At 50.9% G+C, this 17,636-nt stretch overlaps 7 protein-coding genes across 7 annotated transcripts; 3 read left to right on the top strand and 4 right to left on the bottom strand.

The window, feature by feature from the left end:
• Window positions 1-1,417: 1,417 nt before the first annotated feature.
• PV10_07612 (uncharacterized protein) lies at window positions 1,418-3,079 on the top strand (the record flags this gene model as incomplete). The annotated part of the gene is made up of 1 exon (XM_016372535.1): window positions 1,418-3,079. One exon carries the CDS (start codon window positions 1,418-1,420, stop codon window positions 3,077-3,079), a length of 1,662 nt encoding a protein of 553 aa, XP_016221867.1.
• Window positions 3,080-4,094: 1,015 nt separating this feature from the next.
• On the bottom strand, window positions 4,095-5,670 carry PV10_07611 (uncharacterized protein). Its single transcript, XM_016372534.1, has 3 exons — window positions 5,423-5,670; window positions 5,107-5,366; window positions 4,095-5,010 (listed from the first exon to the last, which is right to left on the bottom strand). Exons 1-3 carry the CDS (start codon window positions 5,460-5,462, stop codon window positions 4,534-4,536), a joined length of 777 nt encoding a protein of 258 aa, XP_016221866.1. The 5' UTR covers window positions 5,463-5,670; the 3' UTR covers window positions 4,095-4,533.
• Window positions 5,671-6,813: 1,143 nt separating this feature from the next.
• PV10_07610 (uncharacterized protein) lies at window positions 6,814-9,352 on the bottom strand (the record flags this gene model as incomplete). The annotated part of the gene is made up of 3 exons (XM_016372533.1): window positions 6,814-8,107; window positions 8,163-9,045; window positions 9,112-9,352. The coding sequence occupies 3 exons, from the start codon at window positions 9,350-9,352 to the stop codon at window positions 6,814-6,816; spliced, it is 2,418 nt and encodes an 805-aa protein (XP_016221865.1).
• Window positions 9,353-9,711: 359 nt separating this feature from the next.
• Window positions 9,712-11,255, top strand: PV10_07609 (uncharacterized protein). Its single transcript, XM_016372532.1, has one exon. The coding sequence runs from the start codon at window positions 9,935-9,937 to the stop codon at window positions 11,138-11,140; it is 1,206 nt and encodes a 401-aa protein (XP_016221864.1). The 5' UTR covers window positions 9,712-9,934; the 3' UTR covers window positions 11,141-11,255.
• A 68-nt stretch (window positions 11,256-11,323) lies between these two features.
• On the bottom strand, window positions 11,324-12,052 carry PV10_07608 (uncharacterized protein; the record flags this gene model as incomplete). The annotated part of the gene is made up of 1 exon (XM_016372531.1): window positions 11,324-12,052. One exon carries the CDS (start codon window positions 12,050-12,052, stop codon window positions 11,324-11,326), a length of 729 nt encoding a protein of 242 aa, XP_016221863.1.
• A 901-nt stretch (window positions 12,053-12,953) lies between these two features.
• On the bottom strand, window positions 12,954-15,194 carry PV10_07607 (uncharacterized protein). The gene has a single exon (XM_016372530.1). The coding sequence runs from the start codon at window positions 14,951-14,953 to the stop codon at window positions 13,211-13,213; it is 1,743 nt and encodes a 580-aa protein (XP_016221862.1). The 5' UTR covers window positions 14,954-15,194; the 3' UTR covers window positions 12,954-13,210.
• Window positions 15,195-16,072: 878 nt separating this feature from the next.
• On the top strand, window positions 16,073-16,923 carry PV10_07606 (uncharacterized protein; the record flags this gene model as incomplete). Its single annotated transcript, XM_016372529.1, has 2 exons — window positions 16,073-16,264; window positions 16,300-16,923. 2 exons carry the CDS (start codon window positions 16,073-16,075, stop codon window positions 16,921-16,923), a joined length of 816 nt encoding a protein of 271 aa, XP_016221861.1.
• Between the last annotated feature and the right edge of the window lie 713 nt (window positions 16,924-17,636).

Raw genomic sequence — 17,636 nt, 5'->3', positions numbered from 1 at the left:
TGACGAACAAAGAAGATCGCGGCGACAGGATACATTGAAAAATATTCATGAGCATGAACAACAGTTAATCCTGGTATCAGGAGTTCATCAGGCCGCATCTGATACTTGGATCTATTACACCAAGAATTTTGTGCGCCGAGGAGAAGTCAAGAGCTCATGCAAGGTAGATCATGCTGTAGCAATGAGTATTCCATGTGGCTTCCCGCTTCGACCTTCTGGATGCGGCATGCAGTTCCCCCTGTGTGTACGGAGTATGTGTAGGTAAGATCAGGCATCTATCTATACCGAACCAATACCAGGCAGGGTATGAGGCAGTGTATGCGTAGGCGAGAACTGGCGCGACTCCTGCCAAGACGATGTAGTCGAATCCAGAGTGAAGACGTTGGCAGGATTCAGCTAGCGCGAATGTATTTCCCAGGGTTTCCAAATGAAGCTCACGGTCGATGACATTCTATCTTGCTTCATTGCCATTGTCAGCCCTCACAAGCCAGGGCTACTCTCGAACAAGCTGAAAGGTGACTCTTTCGAATGGTTGAGCTACGAGCTAGACATGAACCCCAGAATGGCAAGGATGATTTCCGGGGTACAAAATCAAGCAGACATAGGACACTACGCCATACACGGTAGGTGTTGTGAGAAGTGTGTCAAAGTATCAGTGATATAGTCCTGCATCTTCACTGTTGAAGCCAATCACTCTCCGCAATCTCCTATGTCCCAGGTATTCTGATTTCTGATTTTGATACAACAAGCTGAGAAACAGTCGCACAACCGAGTACGGCGTTGCAGACATGGTCTAGAGCATGTACAGTAGCATTCGACTCACTGCCGCGTCAAGATATGTACGTTCAAGCCAGTGGTTGGGTCTGTTGACCCAGGACATGTACGTACATCAACTCACAACAGACAGACCGCTCATGCATGCGCAGGACAATTGAAGCAGAGAACATGCATTTGGGGGGAGGTCGACGGCCTCTGATGGGCCGACCACTGAGAAAGGAGTGGAACGACAACGGCATGAGCTGTAAAATATCACAGGAATTGTTGGAACAAGCCGGGCTGGTCTCCTGCCACTATGCAGACCTAGCTTTCTCTCTCTCCTAGCGACATGAGACTAGCTAGGTGACAGAGAATTTCAAAGCCTCGAGTCCTTCATAGGTCAACTTGGGCGAAAGACCGCTCATCAGAGCAGTTTTCTTCAGCTGTGATTGCACTCAGCCACCGAGGGAGCTGATGAAGACAGTTTCCCAAAGACGTCGTTCTTGTGAACGGCCAAAGGTTATATAAGACGGGCTGTGTCCTGGTCTTCCTCACCTCACGAACAGCACATCTCTCCCTCTTCGAGCGACAGTACTTTAGCACAGAACACAAAAGCCTTCAGCCATTTCCCAGCCCATCTTCTCTATAAGTACACTTCAACATGCCCGTTGTCAACGACATTGTCACGAAGCTGACACCCCTCCCATCAGTCGGCACCATCCCGGGTAACATTCCCAGTGGCCAATGTCGTATTTACGTCGACGCTTCATGGGGCAGTGCGTCTTGCACTATCGACACGAATGAAACGACTCCCGTAGATCGTCGTTATCTACCCAGCAGCTTTGTGGACAAGGCCACTTGGATCGCCTGGAATCTACCTGTCGGACGGGTGGTGACACTGACTGATCAATACCAACCGCTCGCATCCGGCAAGAGTGTAGGTGATCTCCAAGGGCTCGGCAGATCTGTTGATCTGGTAGGAACTGGCAAAACTGAAACTGTCAACCTACTCAACTGTGGTGTGAATGACTTGCTAGCCGCATGGTTTTGGCGCGAGGTCGATCTCCGAATTGGCGCCATCGAGATGTATTCGGAACTCAATTTCACCGGCCTTCGTCACACATTGTTCCTGAGCGAGTGGGAAGGGAACGTCATCCATTCGCTCGCCGGAATGTGGATGAATGACGACTTGACTTCGATCAAATGGAAAACCTTGCAAGACGGCCAAACGGTGACATTCTGGGAACATCCAGATGGTAGTGGCACATCCTTCAACGAGGTCAAGGGCTGGGGCAACAGCAAGGAGATTAGCGACCTCCGCGATAACCGTTTCTGTGATGTTGTCAGCGCATTCAAATGGAGCGCCCTGTTTCCAGTGAAGGAAATCATTGACCCGGTTACAATTCAAAATGTGCCGTTCAACGCACTCAGTCAGCCTTCACAGCACAACTGGGCCAATTCTAGCCCCGAGTCCCAGACTGAATCGCTTAGCATCAGGCTGACGGAGTCGGAAACTTTTACCGTTTCGACCACAGACACGTTTGTGACCGGTGTCAAAGTAACTGTCACGGGAGGCAGTGAAGCTAAAGAAGGTCCTGTCACCGTGAGTATGAGTTTCAGTGTGGAGTTGTCCTACCAGTACTCGCATAGCGTCACAAGTACAACGGGCGCAACGACTAGCATAGAAGTTTCCGAGACAAGGGGTATCACCTGCGCTCCTCATGGAAAAACAATTGGAACCTTAATCTATCGACTCGGCAAAATACCACCTACGGTGTACAAAACAACCGCGCACAGATGGTACACACAGAAAATCACCGATTCTCACGAGGATCAAGGTTACTACAAGAGAGATGAGGATATAACTTTCACTGCTGGTGGAGGTATTGGGAGTATTCTCGATGCAACCACGGATTTCTACCCATATTTTGGAACAGGTCATGACTTCTTTGACATGGTACCACTCGAAGGGAAGCGCATCAAGTCGTCCAAAGGCGAGATCTATCTATGCCTAGATGGAAAGGCTCGACTTTTGACAAGTTCGGCCGTGTATCAAGGACTATTCGGCGACGACTACAATGGTGTTGAGCTGCTGTCAGATACCGTCATCAATGCGGTTGCCAGAGGAGGCGCAATCACTGCAGACCATGCCCTCATCACTTCCAATGATGGTCAGCCCGAGATCTATCTTCTTGATCAGAACAAGAAGAGGTGGATTCAAGACCCGACTACTTTCAACTTTTATGGCTTCAACTGGGATCGTGTCGTGCAAAAGAACGTGAACAGATTTGTGACTGGACTTGTGATCAAGCATGAGGAGTGAGTCAGGTTATTACGAGAGGAGTTTCCTTATGTCCATGTACACGCACACTCATTCATTTTCCTTAAGCTGGTGCCGGCAGTTGCGTATCTTTTCCTTTTGGTAGTGACGGGTGACCTTGGGGAGACGGGAGATGGTGGTCGGTCAGGTACTTGGGTGCTTGGGTGATCTCTGTGGTAGATATATCATATAGAGACCGCTCGGCTCGGAATCTTAGGTACAGAATGATGATGATCTCTTTTTCTCTAGCTATCTACCTGACTCTGAAGGTGAGACTTATGGAGTACTATAACGAATTGATTTAAGGACATGTTTCCATCTGGGAACAATAGATAATGAAAGCACATATAGGTACTTGTCTGAATGGAGGACTACAATAAAACCATCTGACTTCCCATTCCTGTCTGGAAATACCATCTAATCAAGACCTCTACAAGGATTTTTCTCAATGATGACCTGAAACACAACCATCTATCGGCCTACCCCTATTCGAGAACCCCATATCACCAAAGTCTCGATCAATCGTTCTATACAAGAACACCACCCTATTCAACCGGCATCACCAACACCGAACCATGAGGACACTAGAACCAGAAAACATAGTCCCCACCGTTATGTCAACCTCGAGCCCAAAATGTCATCAGTAGATCAACCTGATAACAGGGGCAACCGTCACTTGTGATACGATATCTCCAAGGGGCAGGCATTATGAAGGAAGGTAACCTATCCGAAGGAGGTGGTCACGTGAAGGAGGGTCCCGATAACACAAATTTGGGTAGGAAATGTGAGGCGGGATGGATGAGGCAAATGTAATATGTGCTGTAGATATAGTTTAACCATTCGTAGGTTCATTACGGATGTTTATTTAAGGTAGTGAGTGGTTCAAGGTGGAACGGCGTTACCTTGACAAGGCTACCTATATGTAAAAGGGATGGTGTGGACATATTGCGAGGATCGTGGTGAAGGTACTTGAGGTGAACCCGGTACTTTATGGCAAGAAGATGGGGGTTGGAAAGGCTTACAAGGTGATGATATGGGTAATTCAAGGGTCATTCGACGACAGTGATGCCGACGATTATAATAGATGAGTAGTATGGCCTGAGGCAATCAACTGTGCGTGGTGTGCGTGGAAATTACCATCCGTAGAATATGGTAGGTTTAGTAGTTACATTAATCATTCCCTCCTAAACGCCACGATCTTGAACTTGGATCTGGGCCGACACCCTGACGTCGATATGTTCTGGCGTCGTCAATGGAATAAAAGGACATGGCCCAGGGTAAGAAAGCATCTCAGCTGAGCTCCCAATTCCACAGTACGTTTTGAATCCCCCCACTCATCGACCATGTCTCGTGCTGTCATCTCAGCGTTGTTCTACTCCTTGATCCGAGATATGGCAGCCAATGTCGACAAGCGGACATGCACAAACCAAACAAAACCAGGTCGCATCTCTCATCTCTCACAGTCCAGCCACACCCGGAGCATTCTTATCACTCTTCAGACTAACCAACAATTCCCGGAATTTCTTCTTGGAACTGCCATCTCCGCCGCCAGATTGACCCTTGCCAGACAGATCGACCAATTTGGCGATTCTCTCCCAGCTGGTGCCACCTGCGGTGGTGTCTTCTCTATTCTTGAGGAACTCTTCAGCTTCTTTGGCGGTCTGTGCCTTTTGCTTGTCGACCTTGCGGTTGTAGGATTCGTAGAATGAATCAATGTCTTCCTGACTTGTGGCGATGGTCTCGTCTTTCTTACGTTGACTTGCTTCGTCACGTCGGGTGATCTCGGCGTCACGTTTCGACCGCCATTCACGGATGGGTTCGGTGTCGTCTTCTTCAACTGGAGGGTTGTAGTTGGTGTAGCCCGAGGTGCCTGGAGCGCTGGAACCGTGGTATGGAAGAGCCGAGTTGGTGATGGTTCCACCAGGGCCAATGTTCTATGTTGGTGTCAGTCTGAGATGTTCCAGATGATAAGTTGGCCGACAAGGGTTCAGGTACATGTGGCCAAGCCACGGCCCCAAAGTGCAACTTACATCGTTCCGTGTATCAATGGCAGGGAATGAGCTCTCGAAATCGTCCAAGTCGCCCTGACCACTCGAGGTATTGGGTGCTCCAGATGTGAAATCCCCACCATCTCCACCTAGTAAATCGTCGTCGTCGCCATCGGCCACAGTCGCGGCATTTGTCTTGTCACCTGCTGCAAACAGATCGGCATCTTCACCCAACAGGGCGCGTTCTCGCTCTAGGAAACTGCCTTGAGCTGTCGAGGAGTCTGGTCGGACATCGCTTTCGCCTGAGGCAAGGTTAGAATCTGATTTTGTTGGGTGGGAGAAAAGGAGACCTGCTGACCTGCATCAATGTCCTCGATGGAAGGGAAGCGGTCCGCCATGTTGAACTGCGCTGTTTGAATAGGGCACGGAGGAGTGGAGAAATGAGGGTAGAAGAACGCAGCGAGAAGGTGGAGAGAAGAAGAGTAATTTCAACACCAGACAGTGAGGATTGTCAAGGTAAGGTCTATGTGTAAACGGCGTAAGATCAAGTTGTCCTGTTCCAGATGAATTGTTGCGACGTACGTGAACTGCGAACTGCGAACTGCGGGAACCGTAAAGTGACAACCTAGACATTATTTGCCAATTAGGGGATTCAACAACCAGTAGTTCAAGTTGCCGCTTTTATGTTATATGGTGGCAGGTTTGCCGGCTAAGCGGTGAATAATCACGGCGCTTTAAAGATTCATATATCACGTGGGTGTCATGCCTCTAGGTATCACATGGGTTCCACACAAGGTGTTTGATGCTCCATCTTCAGGTTCTTGCATGAGAGCAATCAATTGACAATGATGAAAACAATCTCATTATCCATGTATAGGTGCATAGTCGCTTGAATGCAGCAATGTTGTGGCCAAAATCACTCCAAAATGGAATTCCTCTCGCTTTGGATTACAGCAGGTGACTGAAGAATCCAACCCAAATAATCCCAAGCATCACAACCAACCATCCAGACCATCCTCGTTGACTTGGTGATCCATTTGGAGTTCCATATACACAAGCCCAGCCTGACAATATGGCGCCGTTACCGCATTGAAGAGGTCGTAATGGAGGCTCCGAGATTCCATCATTGTCGCACTGTTGGGTGGTGACACCAGGAGGACAACATTTCTGTCTAGTCCATCCGTCTGAACCTCCTCTGTAGAGAATCAAGGACCATTGGGATGGACAGCAGGTGCCCCAGCCTGCACTGCCACGAGTCTGCACCAGGAAGCAGTAATTCGACTCGCAGTAATCAAGAGTCCCTGGGTTGGGACAAGAACTTTGTCGGATTTCCAGGGAGTGGATATTTGGCGCCGACGAGTTGAATGCCCAAGTTTGAACCGTCAAACGATTTGCTTCCAGTCCATCGATATCTGCCGGTCCCTGTGCGAGTAGCTCTGTCGCAAGAACTGTGAGGACCAATAGGGAAAGAAATCCTGTTCGTGAAGCAGAGAACATGTTGTAGACATGGATATTACAAGCATTCGCCCCGATGACATGCGCGACAGAGCTATATCAAGATGGCATGATGTAGTGCTAAGTAAATCTGTGTGTCCCGCTGCTGTGCTGGCTTCTGATGGTCGATGATTAATAAGGTGACTTCTGGTAAGAACTCATTCTTGGATCATCATTGGTTGCGCCAAAAAAGGATTTGAGCGATGCCTCATCCGTCCAAGCACGTGGTTTATCGCCTCGAAATTGAAACTCGTGTTACTTCTTGTTCAAGATCCCACGCACCTCGGGTGAAACAGCCTCGCGAGACTTTAAAGTCAAAATGGCTGCGTCCTGTGCAGTTGGTAGGATGTTCTCCAGGGCGTAGCCTTTGGCCAGACCTGCAACAATAACGCCCAGCATCGTGTCACCAATGCCGTTGACAGACACAACTTCTGACTCCTCGACAAGACGGGATGGAGGTATAAGTCTCATATACACCCCGCCAATCTCTGAATTGTCGGAATATGTTCTCGCAATGAAAAACCGTGCGTGTTCTGGGTCAGTCAACTTATCGTCACCTCGTCTGAGGAGGCTGGTAAGGAGACAGCCTTTGCGGCCGAGTTTGGTCACGAGATTGGGAATAAACGGCAACAGTTGAATACACTGCTGGGGAATGCCTTGATCAACCAGATCCCGACCGGCCACCGCCACGAGCCGGTCTCTTGATCCTGAGCCAGAGAGACCAAAGCTATCAACCACTTTCCACCATTGGTCCGACTCAAACATCAAGGCGTCGCGAGCAGCATGATAGATAGCTGAGAGCTCCATTTTGTTTGGTGAAGCAAGGTTGATTACATGGTTCGGAACTACCTTGGACGGCGTCATGGCTGATGTCTCCGGGTGAAACAGACGTGCTGCTTTTGCAGTCGATACAGGTTCAAAAGCAATCCTGGCATTCTGCGACTGTGCAGCCGTGATGATGGACGAGAGGATCGCTGGCGACCAATTTGCATCCACCACAACCCAATTGGCCTGAGCCTTTGCAATGCTTTCTGACCAGTAGCTTGTTGATTCGAGATCAGGGTGACCTAGAATTGCCATGTCTGCCATAGCTACCACTAAATCTTTCTTCATGTCATTGACTGCCACGTACTGCGCTGTTCTGGCACCATTAGAGGTGGGGATTTGTCGAATGTAGTCGGTCGAGATGCCAGTATCCTTGACATGCTTCAAAAGCGATTGACCTGCTATATCATCGGCCACGACACTTGCTAGCGCGACTTGAGCACCTGCTAAATGTGCCGCAAATGCCACATTTCGCCCGACTCCTCCCGGGGATTGTGTGATCTGAGCAGGGTTGGATGTGTGCATTACAGGCGCCACTTCAGTGACAGTGGTTGAGAGTGGTTGATAGTCACATAGAGTGTCACTTGCCAGAGCTCCAGCCACGAACACATCGAATGGTACATCGAATGGTATTTTCTTCGGTGCGTGTTCTGGCACTACCTGTTCTTCTAGGGTTGCAGGTGCGGGAGAGGTCTCCACAGCCTTCGAAACCAAGGGAACCACCCTGTATATGTCAGTGTCTACCTCAATATACCAAGTGAAGCCCTAACATGTCTCACCGCTGTGATGCAGCTGCATCTTGTCGCTCCAATTTAGCCAACTCCACTGCAACTTTGGTGCCGCGAATAACATTGGCTTCAACTAGAGCCGAGTTTGCCGTAACAGTGGCTCCATCACTCAGCTCCCTGATACGTTTGAGGATGTAAGGAGTGTTGGCATTTCCACGAATACCATTTCTGTCAGCCTCGGCCACGGCAGTGGCGATATATCCTTCAATCGTAGCCTTTTCCATGGCAGAATCCACAGGGACAGGATTTGCAAAAAGCAAGCCTGAATGGACTGGAAGCATAGACTGAGCATAGACAACAGCAGCGGCATCCGCTTCATCGACAATGGTCTGAGGACTTTTCACACCCGAGTCTCTCGACCAGAAAGCCGGGAAGTCGACTTGACCATGGCGGCCATCGGCAAAAGTACCGACACCAACACCTTGTGTTTCCAGATACTCCAGGGTGCGTGGAATGTCGAGGAAACTCTTGCACCCGGAGCTGATGACGGCCACAGGAGTCCTACCCAACTCGGTCAAATCAGCCGAGATGTCCATAGAAGATTCTCCACCTCGATGGACGCCTCCTAGGCCGCCAGTTGCGAAGATCTTGATGCCAGCGAGGTGGGCAAGGATCATGGTTGCGGCAATGGTGGTCCCGCCATTTAATTTTTTCCCTCTGAGACCAAGTCCACCGATGAAGCCAAGGTCACGTCTAGATAATTTCCAGGTTGTTTCTTCGCCGGCCGTCTTGATCAATTGTATCAACTCTTCAGGCTGCATGCCGACATGGGCAACGCCATTGAGAACACCAATGGTGGCAGGGACACCTCCATAGACTCGGACGAGGGATTCGAGGTGGGAGGCAAGAGCAACATTCTCGGGGTAGGGATAACCTGGACAATGACATAGATGAGTGGGTTGGATATTTCGAAGCGATGGAAGGGCGGGGCTCTACTTACCATGGGTGTAGATGGTTGTCTCTAAGGCCACCACGGGTTTACCAGTCGCCAGAGCGTCTTGGACTTCTTCCGACACTCGAAATAGCCTGTCTCTTGCCGAGCGAGTGTCTCCTGCAAGACCTCGACGAGATAGACAACTGCCAAGTGGGATCTGCTGTCTGGCTCTCAAGAGAGACCTCGAACAGATGACCGCAGGTCGACTGGACACACTCATCTTGCTCGCAGCCAACAGCCCGGGCATGTCAAGGGCTTTCAGTACTCATTCAGTTGTTGTGAAAGAAGGCCTTATCAGCTTTGATATTTTGTCATTTTTCGATTTGGAGATGAAACAAGTCTCCAAAGGTGGATAATCGCGTAATGAACACACGTGTGGACAGTGCTTGACAGTGGTTCTAATGGTGGCGATGGTGGAGAAAAAGTGACAAGGGGCTCCAGGCGGCGCCTCGGGCCAAGAGACGCCTGGGATGATCATCGTCCGGGTGTGGCTCGCCTAGAAGCAACCTAACGTCATAGTCAACAACGTGTGAATCCGGCAGTAAGAACGGCTGAACGGGACTTCGACGTCGACGACCAGGTTGGGATTCCTGTTGTCTCTATTCTCAGACATTACATCAGCCCCGGTTTTGAAAGGATCCTCAAACCCCTCCTCAGTCTATCCAAGTTTTGGTCCTTTCCCCCCTCCAAGATATATATATCATGAAGCTTATTTCGAACGGACTCTAAACTTGAGTATCTCTCTCACTTCTATTTCCTGTCAAGGCTAGCGTCAAGCTGAAGCTGTTGGTTCCATTTGAAGTCACCCAACCATCCCAGGAGAGCCATCATGGTCAAAGTCAATGTGGGAGGATTCCCAACCATCAACCTGGACACGTCGGCGCCAGATGGCGTGCGACAGGCCAGAAACGACTTGAGGCGAAGGATGCGAGGGGGCAACAGCGGCCGTCAGATAAGTCTCAACTGGAACACCAAGGTGCCACGTCTGGTGATAACGAGCGACACGGACGAGTTTGATCCGACGACGGTGCAGCATTTCCAACAGGAAGGATTTCAGTTGGCATATCTAGCCTATCAAGGCAACAAGTCGCAATACATGTCACAACTACAACACCTACAGGATCCGCTGGAGCTAGGGGAAAAGTACGCAATTGTGGCATACGGCGATGCAGCAACGTTGGTGCTGGAGGCGTGTATGAAGCCCATGCCCAAACTAGTCGCCGTCGTCGCCTATTACCCGCCTTATATGCCGCGGACGACGACCAACTTCCCGCCAACGCTCGACGTGCAAATCCACTTGACGGGGTCACAGAAGTTTGGTACCCGCCACCCTAACTATCGCTATCCGGACGTCAAGCCTGGATTTGCCGAACATGATATGGAGGAGTTCGACACGGTTGCAGCTGGTTTGGCTTGGTCTCGTGACATTGCCATGCTGCGACGCGCGTTTGACATGCCTGAGTATGATCTGGAAGGACTGTGGGACGATAAGGTGACTGCCCTATTCCGGGACCAGGATGCGGACAAGGCGATGGACCTCATGGTCCGAGACGAGCCCTATGTCAATCACGGGCCCACCATGACGGGCGGCAGGGGTCAGGATGAACTAAGGCGTTTCTACTCGGACTTCTTTGTTGATAGCAACCCACCGGATTTCAAGGTGAAGCTACTGTCGCGAACTCAGGGTGCCGACCGTGTGGTAGATGAGATGCTGGTCAAGTTCACCCACACTGTTGAGATGCCATGGATGCTTCCTGGTGTGCCTCCGACAGAGAAACGAGTCGAGGTTGTTTTGATCAGTGTAGTCAGTGTCCGCGGTGGCAGGCTATATCAAGAGCATATTCACTGGGATCAAGCGTCGGTCCTTGTCCAGATCGGCTTGCTAGATCCAAAGCTGATTCCAGACTCGTTCAAGACGGCGGAAGAAGGGCGCGAGAAAGAAGTCAAGCGGTTGCCTGTCCATGGTAAGGAGGCCGGGAGGAAGATTGCAGACGGAGAGAGATATGACAGCAATCGATTACTATCTGGGTGGTAATTTGTCGCGGCAGCACCCGAATACGGGTTGGGATGTTCCACGTTCGCTAGCAATGTATTGATTTATTCTGACCATCATGGCGTTCGGATGCCGTGGTTATAAAAATCCATGTCTGTAACTAGTGTATGCATCAACAGACAAGTATATGTAAACATGTCCAAGGTGTCCTATACCCAAAACCAATCACAATCGTGGAGGGACGCGGACACCACTACTCTCCGCTATCAGTTTGATGTTTCCGGCCATGTATCCATGCCAGATGTCGAGGAATCGATTGGGTTCAGAGCGGACGTAGTCCTCTGCGCTCTTCCACAGTCTTGTCCGCTTGCCGTTGCTATCCAGGTACTCGATCTGAGGGGTCAAGATCTGGGTGTGGAGGTATTCCCATCCTAATCTTTGAGACTCTGATATGTTGAGCAGCTGCTCCAATTTGGGGACGTATTGTCCACTCTCGACTTTCATATGCTCGGCCAGTTCCGCAAATAGGTCACCGATGCGAGTTGGGAACTCATTAAGATCCAGGCCGGAATCTAACAGATCCAGGAGCTCTTTGCGAGCAGCAGTGTGGTCTTTTCGATCGTGATCGGCCATTTCTTGACCCTCTTGACCTAGGTGGGCAATGAAGGCAGGGCGCATTACCATCTCCTCTGAAAAATCATGGCGGACCAAGCGCCAGGCGACTTCGAGTATGAGTCGACTTCTTTCCTCTGGTGTAGTAGCACGTTTGAGGAGAGCGGCGAACTGGTTGATGGTGCTGTGGTCGGCATCTATCACGGTAGAAAAGGTTGTACGATCAGGGCGGGTTACAGGAGTCGTGGTCATTTGGGAACTTGCTGTAGATGGTTTGGAAGAGGTGGACCCGATGGATACGTGTGATGATGGCGGGACTGGGATTTTGGGAGATTTTGGCATGATGAGAGTATTATTGGGCGTGGATTTGGTAATTCAACCAGTTTGAATGGTGATAGTGTTGACCAGTGAGTTGAGAGCCTCTAAAAGGAGAGGATGGAGGATTGAGAGAATGAGGGATGAAAAGATATGGCGTGAGAAGGAAACAGGGAAAGAGCGACCGAAATCGAAATGGCACCTGCCTCAACTCATCGCGAGCCGTGGGAAGTGGCGACTGGATGGCGAGTGACTGGGAAGGTGCCAAATTCAAAGAGTTGCAATGGCAGCCACGACACAGAAGCCCCTCGATCCCCAGATTTAGCCCAATTTCTCCTTTGAGATCAGAGTCATGCGATGCAAGAATAGTAGAAGACTGTTGAGTGGCCCATAAAGTCGTAGTGTCATTCCTAATGACAGCCTCGGTAGATTGAAAAGCAAAAGCGAGACGGAGGGAGAGGCAGGGTGCGCACGTGGAATGAATAGAAAGAGCGAATCGGTGGACCTGACACAATCCCTTCTTGATCACCGTCCGGTCCCCGTCTCGACCAGAGATGATAGAAAAGGTGTGGCTCTAACGCGTTGAAGGGTGGAATACGTCGGTGAGAGGAAAATGGTGTGGAGACGACAACAAGACTTCTTGGATGCGCCGGTACCCCACTTTCATGTACAAAAGTACATTTATTCTCTGCTTGGTAGGAGAGCTTCTTACCCGTACGAGTGTAGTGGGATCACGAAAGCTGCAGCCACAGATGTCCGGGCCATGGCGTTTGAAGTCGAATGGCCGTGCTAACAGAAATGTGGGATTGGGGACTCTGAAAGCGGCCAGCCAGACATGGAACAGGGCCAGGTGGCCCCGGTCATATGTTAGAAGTAAGAAGAGGGCGACTGAGATGATACGCTAAGTCAGGTATCAATGTCATATACATATACATAGATCCATACTTTGACTTGTGCCGAGCCAACTCGTCCCGTTTGTGGGTTACTAAAATACATGTAGTGGACGACGATGGGGCCGCGGCGACAATTCTACCTCGCTAGCCATCGATATTATCTGCCAAGTTGGCTGGCTAAACCCGAGTCACAAACTCGCTTGAACGCAGCAAGAAACCCACAATCATTCGCTTCATCCAAGATCGAGCCATCGTCTATCCGGCCTGTCTCACCGTCCCATCAACGCCCCACTCATCCCGGTGTGACAAATTCCGCCGAATCGTACAGCTCTCGACTCTCCCATATCCGTCGTAAAAGTGCCTCTTCTGGCGAAAGGCCGTCGTGATCCTCTTCCTGTGAACCGCCCGGGCTGCCTTGCGACGGCGTCACCTCGATGTCGTCGTGGCTGGTCTGTCGTTGGAAGTGGACCCGGGAGCTTCTGCCCCCAGTCGAGGATCGAGATGCTGGGAACCCAGTTGTTTGATCCTCAAAACTTCGGCTGAGTCCTGATTTGCCGGCGGTTTGAACGCTGTTAGTGCTCGGACCCCGCCGACTTTGTGGTCGACCTTTGGAAAATGGACCGCCGGCAGGAGTCAGCCCGACATGCTCAGGGAACACCCCGTTCTCCTTGAGTCGAACCACACTCTCGACGATGGGACTTCTGAACCTCCGCACCACGCTGAGTTGTTTGACTGCAACATCGTATTCCTGTTGTGTTGCCCGAGATTCTCCCATGTAAGACCGACCACCTCCCAAATTTCGAGTTCGGCTCCGCGACCCTGTGCGGCTGTGGAGAGACGTGGAAGATCCAAGGTCCAGTCCCAACCCAGGCGTGGGCGGTGTGTTCATAGTCGAGGCCCCCAGTCGTACCATCTCTCTCCTTTGCAAATCAAGCTTTTGCTGTGTTCGCGATTGTGTTTGAGAGGTTGTGCGTGCCTTGTGTATAGACCGAGGTTTCTCCGGGCTTTCGGAAGGCTGTGGCTTGTAATTCGAAAGGAATTCAGTCGAGGAATCGGAATCAGATTCGTCCTGGACGACACGCGGCGCGGGCTTGGGTATATCCTGAGACAGAAACCGGGAAACGCCGCCATCCACCGAGGATGATGCGGCTGCGTTGGACATGGTTGGAGTTGGGTTCATCGAGGCAGTTTCCACGTGTTCGACACGAGAGAATGAGCGAGAAGAATCGGTTCGGGTGATTTGAGCTGGGCCTGCTCGGGCTGAGATGGTTGACATTGCAGGCGGTGCCCGTGACGAGCGAGGGTTTTGGTGGAGCAACGGTGGCTCAGAAGGAAGCTGGTCTGGCGAGGGGGAACTGACCATGATCAAATTGGGCGCAGAGCGATTGTTCTTCCGAAGCCCAAGTTCCACATGTCCAAGGTTGGTCGGCCTCTGCGAGTGCCCCTCACCGTTGGGTGTACCAGCTCGTGCAGGTGTCGACGTCTTGGAATTGTTCCGCGTCATCTCGGGCGAATGCGTGGTTGAATCTTCCCACTCGCCTTCTTCTTCATCTTCCGAGGAGTGATCGCCGATTTGGAAGACACCATCCTTGCCATCCCCGCGAGCTTTGGATTTGGGCGCAGGCGCCAGACCGATCTTCTTGAGGGCAGGATGTGACAGATTTCGAGCCAGGGTGTTTGCGGAATGGTTCTTGCGTAGATTGCCATGGGAGGAATTCTTGGGCAGATGGGCATGAGAGGTGTTTCTGCGCACGAGGGAGGCCCCGGGGCTCTGAGGCGGGGTACCTCCTCCTGATCGTTTGCGTTGATGTTGATGGCGCGCAGTATCAGCTGCCAAAGTGGCTGTGGAATGCACTTTGCCCAATTTGCTCAATCCTTTTCCATGGGAAGCATTTCTCGAGTGTCGATTAACGACATGGGGACGATGGACTTTGTGGGTGGTGGCCTGCTTGCCCGAGGAAGACAAGGAGACGGTGGAGGATGTACGTTCGTTCAACGAAGGGCGCTTCATAGGGGACGGCGATGAGGCGGGCATGGTGATGCGATATGTAATAGGTGTATCTTGACGGGGTTGGGACGATCTTCCAATGGTGATATGGTGGGTATGGTGGATGCGATCAAGAGAAGTGACGAGGCATAGTCGAATGAGAAGGTGTGACAAGCATCGAGGCTGCTAATATGCACAGGCTGGACAAGTCCAGCAGGATGATTACTGGTACATTATTTGTCGCAAAGGATGACGGTGATTTGCAGATGGTTGAGATAGCTGGTTGGAGGGTGGGATGGATTGGGTTGAATTTGGTTGGGTTAAATTGTCACTGACAATCCAAGCCCAGCCATTATTGATTGTTCAGTGCAGGCGTAGTTGCAGTTACGCCAGTGTGATGAGTGCAGGTGTCCAGTGCACGTGAACACCTGAACACCGGACCGTCTTTTTTCCAGGCCTTGTTACTTATAAGGGTAACCCGATCGCCGAGGGAGGATTGGGCCGAGGCGGGCCCCAAGCAAGATGATGCAGGCAGGCGCGATTATCACATTATTATTACACCTTCCAGCTCTGACCTCAAAAGGCATAAGGAGGAAGTCATAACCATTCCACACCTGCTCCTTCCCTTCTCCCAATCCCACAAATCCACAAATAATTTCTCCCACCAAAAACCACAAACCCTCCCATCAGTGCCACCTCGAGACCAAACTCTCCTTGTCTCGATCTACTACGGAGTATGTATTGTCTCGTATTCTTCGAAGCAGACCCTGGGCCCCTCAGGCTCAAATCAATCGTCAAGGGGGTACGCCCCAGAGGTAAGTCCTGCCTATTAACAATACAGCGCTTATTCCCTCTTACCATCGACCTGTCACATCATTTGTCCGGTCAATCTCTACAGCCAACACTTCATCATGGTCCAAAACCTCAGCTTCATGTCGAGGGGGGTTCCATGCGTCCCCAGACAGGCGCCTTCCAGCCCCTTGGACGTGGCGCATAGTTCAAACATGCCCCCGTCTAATGGGGATACGAGGTTGCCACTACGGTAGGCTTGTCCAGAATCCCCTCAACCACTCTCGACCACTCTGTCGCGCTACTTAGGATACACTTGTCAACCTTGACTCTCCCACACTGATCATTTCCCTTTCTACAAACTCCCTCTCCGTCGCAATGCTGGATCTTTTGTTCCCTCGTTCGCGACCTCTTGCTGGACTCTTCTCTTTGCGGCTGTCCACCTTGATCTCGTCTTCTGCCAGGCCTATCAGTCGGTCTTCACCCTCGACGCCTTTTCGTTACAGCAGAGTTGTGTTCAAAATTGCTTCACTGGAGGTTTCGAGCTCTGCTACACAGACATTCTTGGGAGTGTTATTGGCTGTCCTAACAAACCGTGCTCCAAGACCTTTGCTGCCGTTGATGACTGTTATTGTCGAGGAGATCTTCAATTGGTTGCTAACGAATGGCTTTCTTCTTGCATCGATGAGCTGTGCACCCTTGGTGACAACGGTGTTAATCTCGCCAACGCCGCCAGTATCTACACGGGCTATTGCAACGATCGTGGCTTCACAGCTTTGCCAGCCCAAAACTCGGCATCAACTACTCAAGCAACCTCGAGGTCTACAACATCCACCAATACTCGCAACCTGAGTACATCAACCAATCCAGCAGAGGAGCCCGAGACGACTCCCAACAATGATTCCTCCAATAACAAGACCCTGGAGATTGCATTGGCTGTTGTAGGTGGTATTGCAGGCCTTGCAATCATCATCGCCGCCGTCTTCTTTCGCAAAATCAGGCAGAAGCGACGTCAACAGAATCCAGTGGATTTACCCACTTATCCAAACAACTATGGATACATGTCAACACAGCAGTTAAGACCTTCAGACCTACACCGACTGTCCGCGGAAACCCTGGGTCCTCCGGACTCTTACTCGGTGGCGAATATGCCGGCCTATACAAGGCCCTTGAACCCGCCTCATCCAGCACCTCCGAGTCTTGTCTCAACTGCCCGTCCCCTCAGATAAATCCTAAAACATCCCTGACCGGGGAAAGACAGCCATATGCTGCAAGCTCCATGTCGATGGCAAATGGCTGTATCACTGGCTTAGAACCCACACACTTTCGATAGCCCGTACGAACGCAATTTACGACGTAAACGATTATCGCAGATCTAGCAGACACTTCTTAGTGCCTGAGAATAGAATTTGAAATCAAAGTACCAACTGGGCGAACGGGAATACCATAATAGACTCTCGAGCAACCATCTCAAGGGCTTCAGGCTTCGACAAGTTGTTGGCTAGACGGCCAGGCCTCATTACCCTAGATTTTTGAGGTGTCCAACCCGATGAAGGCAGGCAATGAGCGCTTGAGTATGCCATCGAACACCCTTCTCCAACTGGTGAAGCCAGAACACCCCTTTCCAGTAAGGCTGCCGAACTAGAGAACTGTGGCTGACGCCCCTACGGCCCAGATGCAAATAGATTCGGTTCCTGAGACTAAAGATGGAACTGTCAACCTTGAGGTGATTGTATCGAACCCTGCATTCTCATTATATCGGTACAACCATGATCATGCCTGCCCTTCCACTTAATTCTTCAGCCTCACGATATTCTAAACAGAAACAATCTCCTTTGCTGTGGCTAATGCTATTGGCCGCCACATGTGTGACCATGCGTTGCATCGGCGGCACCACGCGAAGCCCCTGATGTCAACCCTCAAAGCACTCCAGGGCTGGTCA

This window comes from Exophiala mesophila (genome assembly GCF_000836275.1).
Source record: "Exophiala mesophila strain CBS 40295 unplaced genomic scaffold supercont1.5, whole genome shotgun sequence".
Classification (NCBI taxonomy): Eukaryota; Fungi; Ascomycota; class Eurotiomycetes; order Chaetothyriales; family Herpotrichiellaceae; genus Exophiala; species Exophiala mesophila.
Note: the sequence above shows the minus strand (reverse complement) of the source record. Positions and strands in the feature narration are given on the sequence as shown.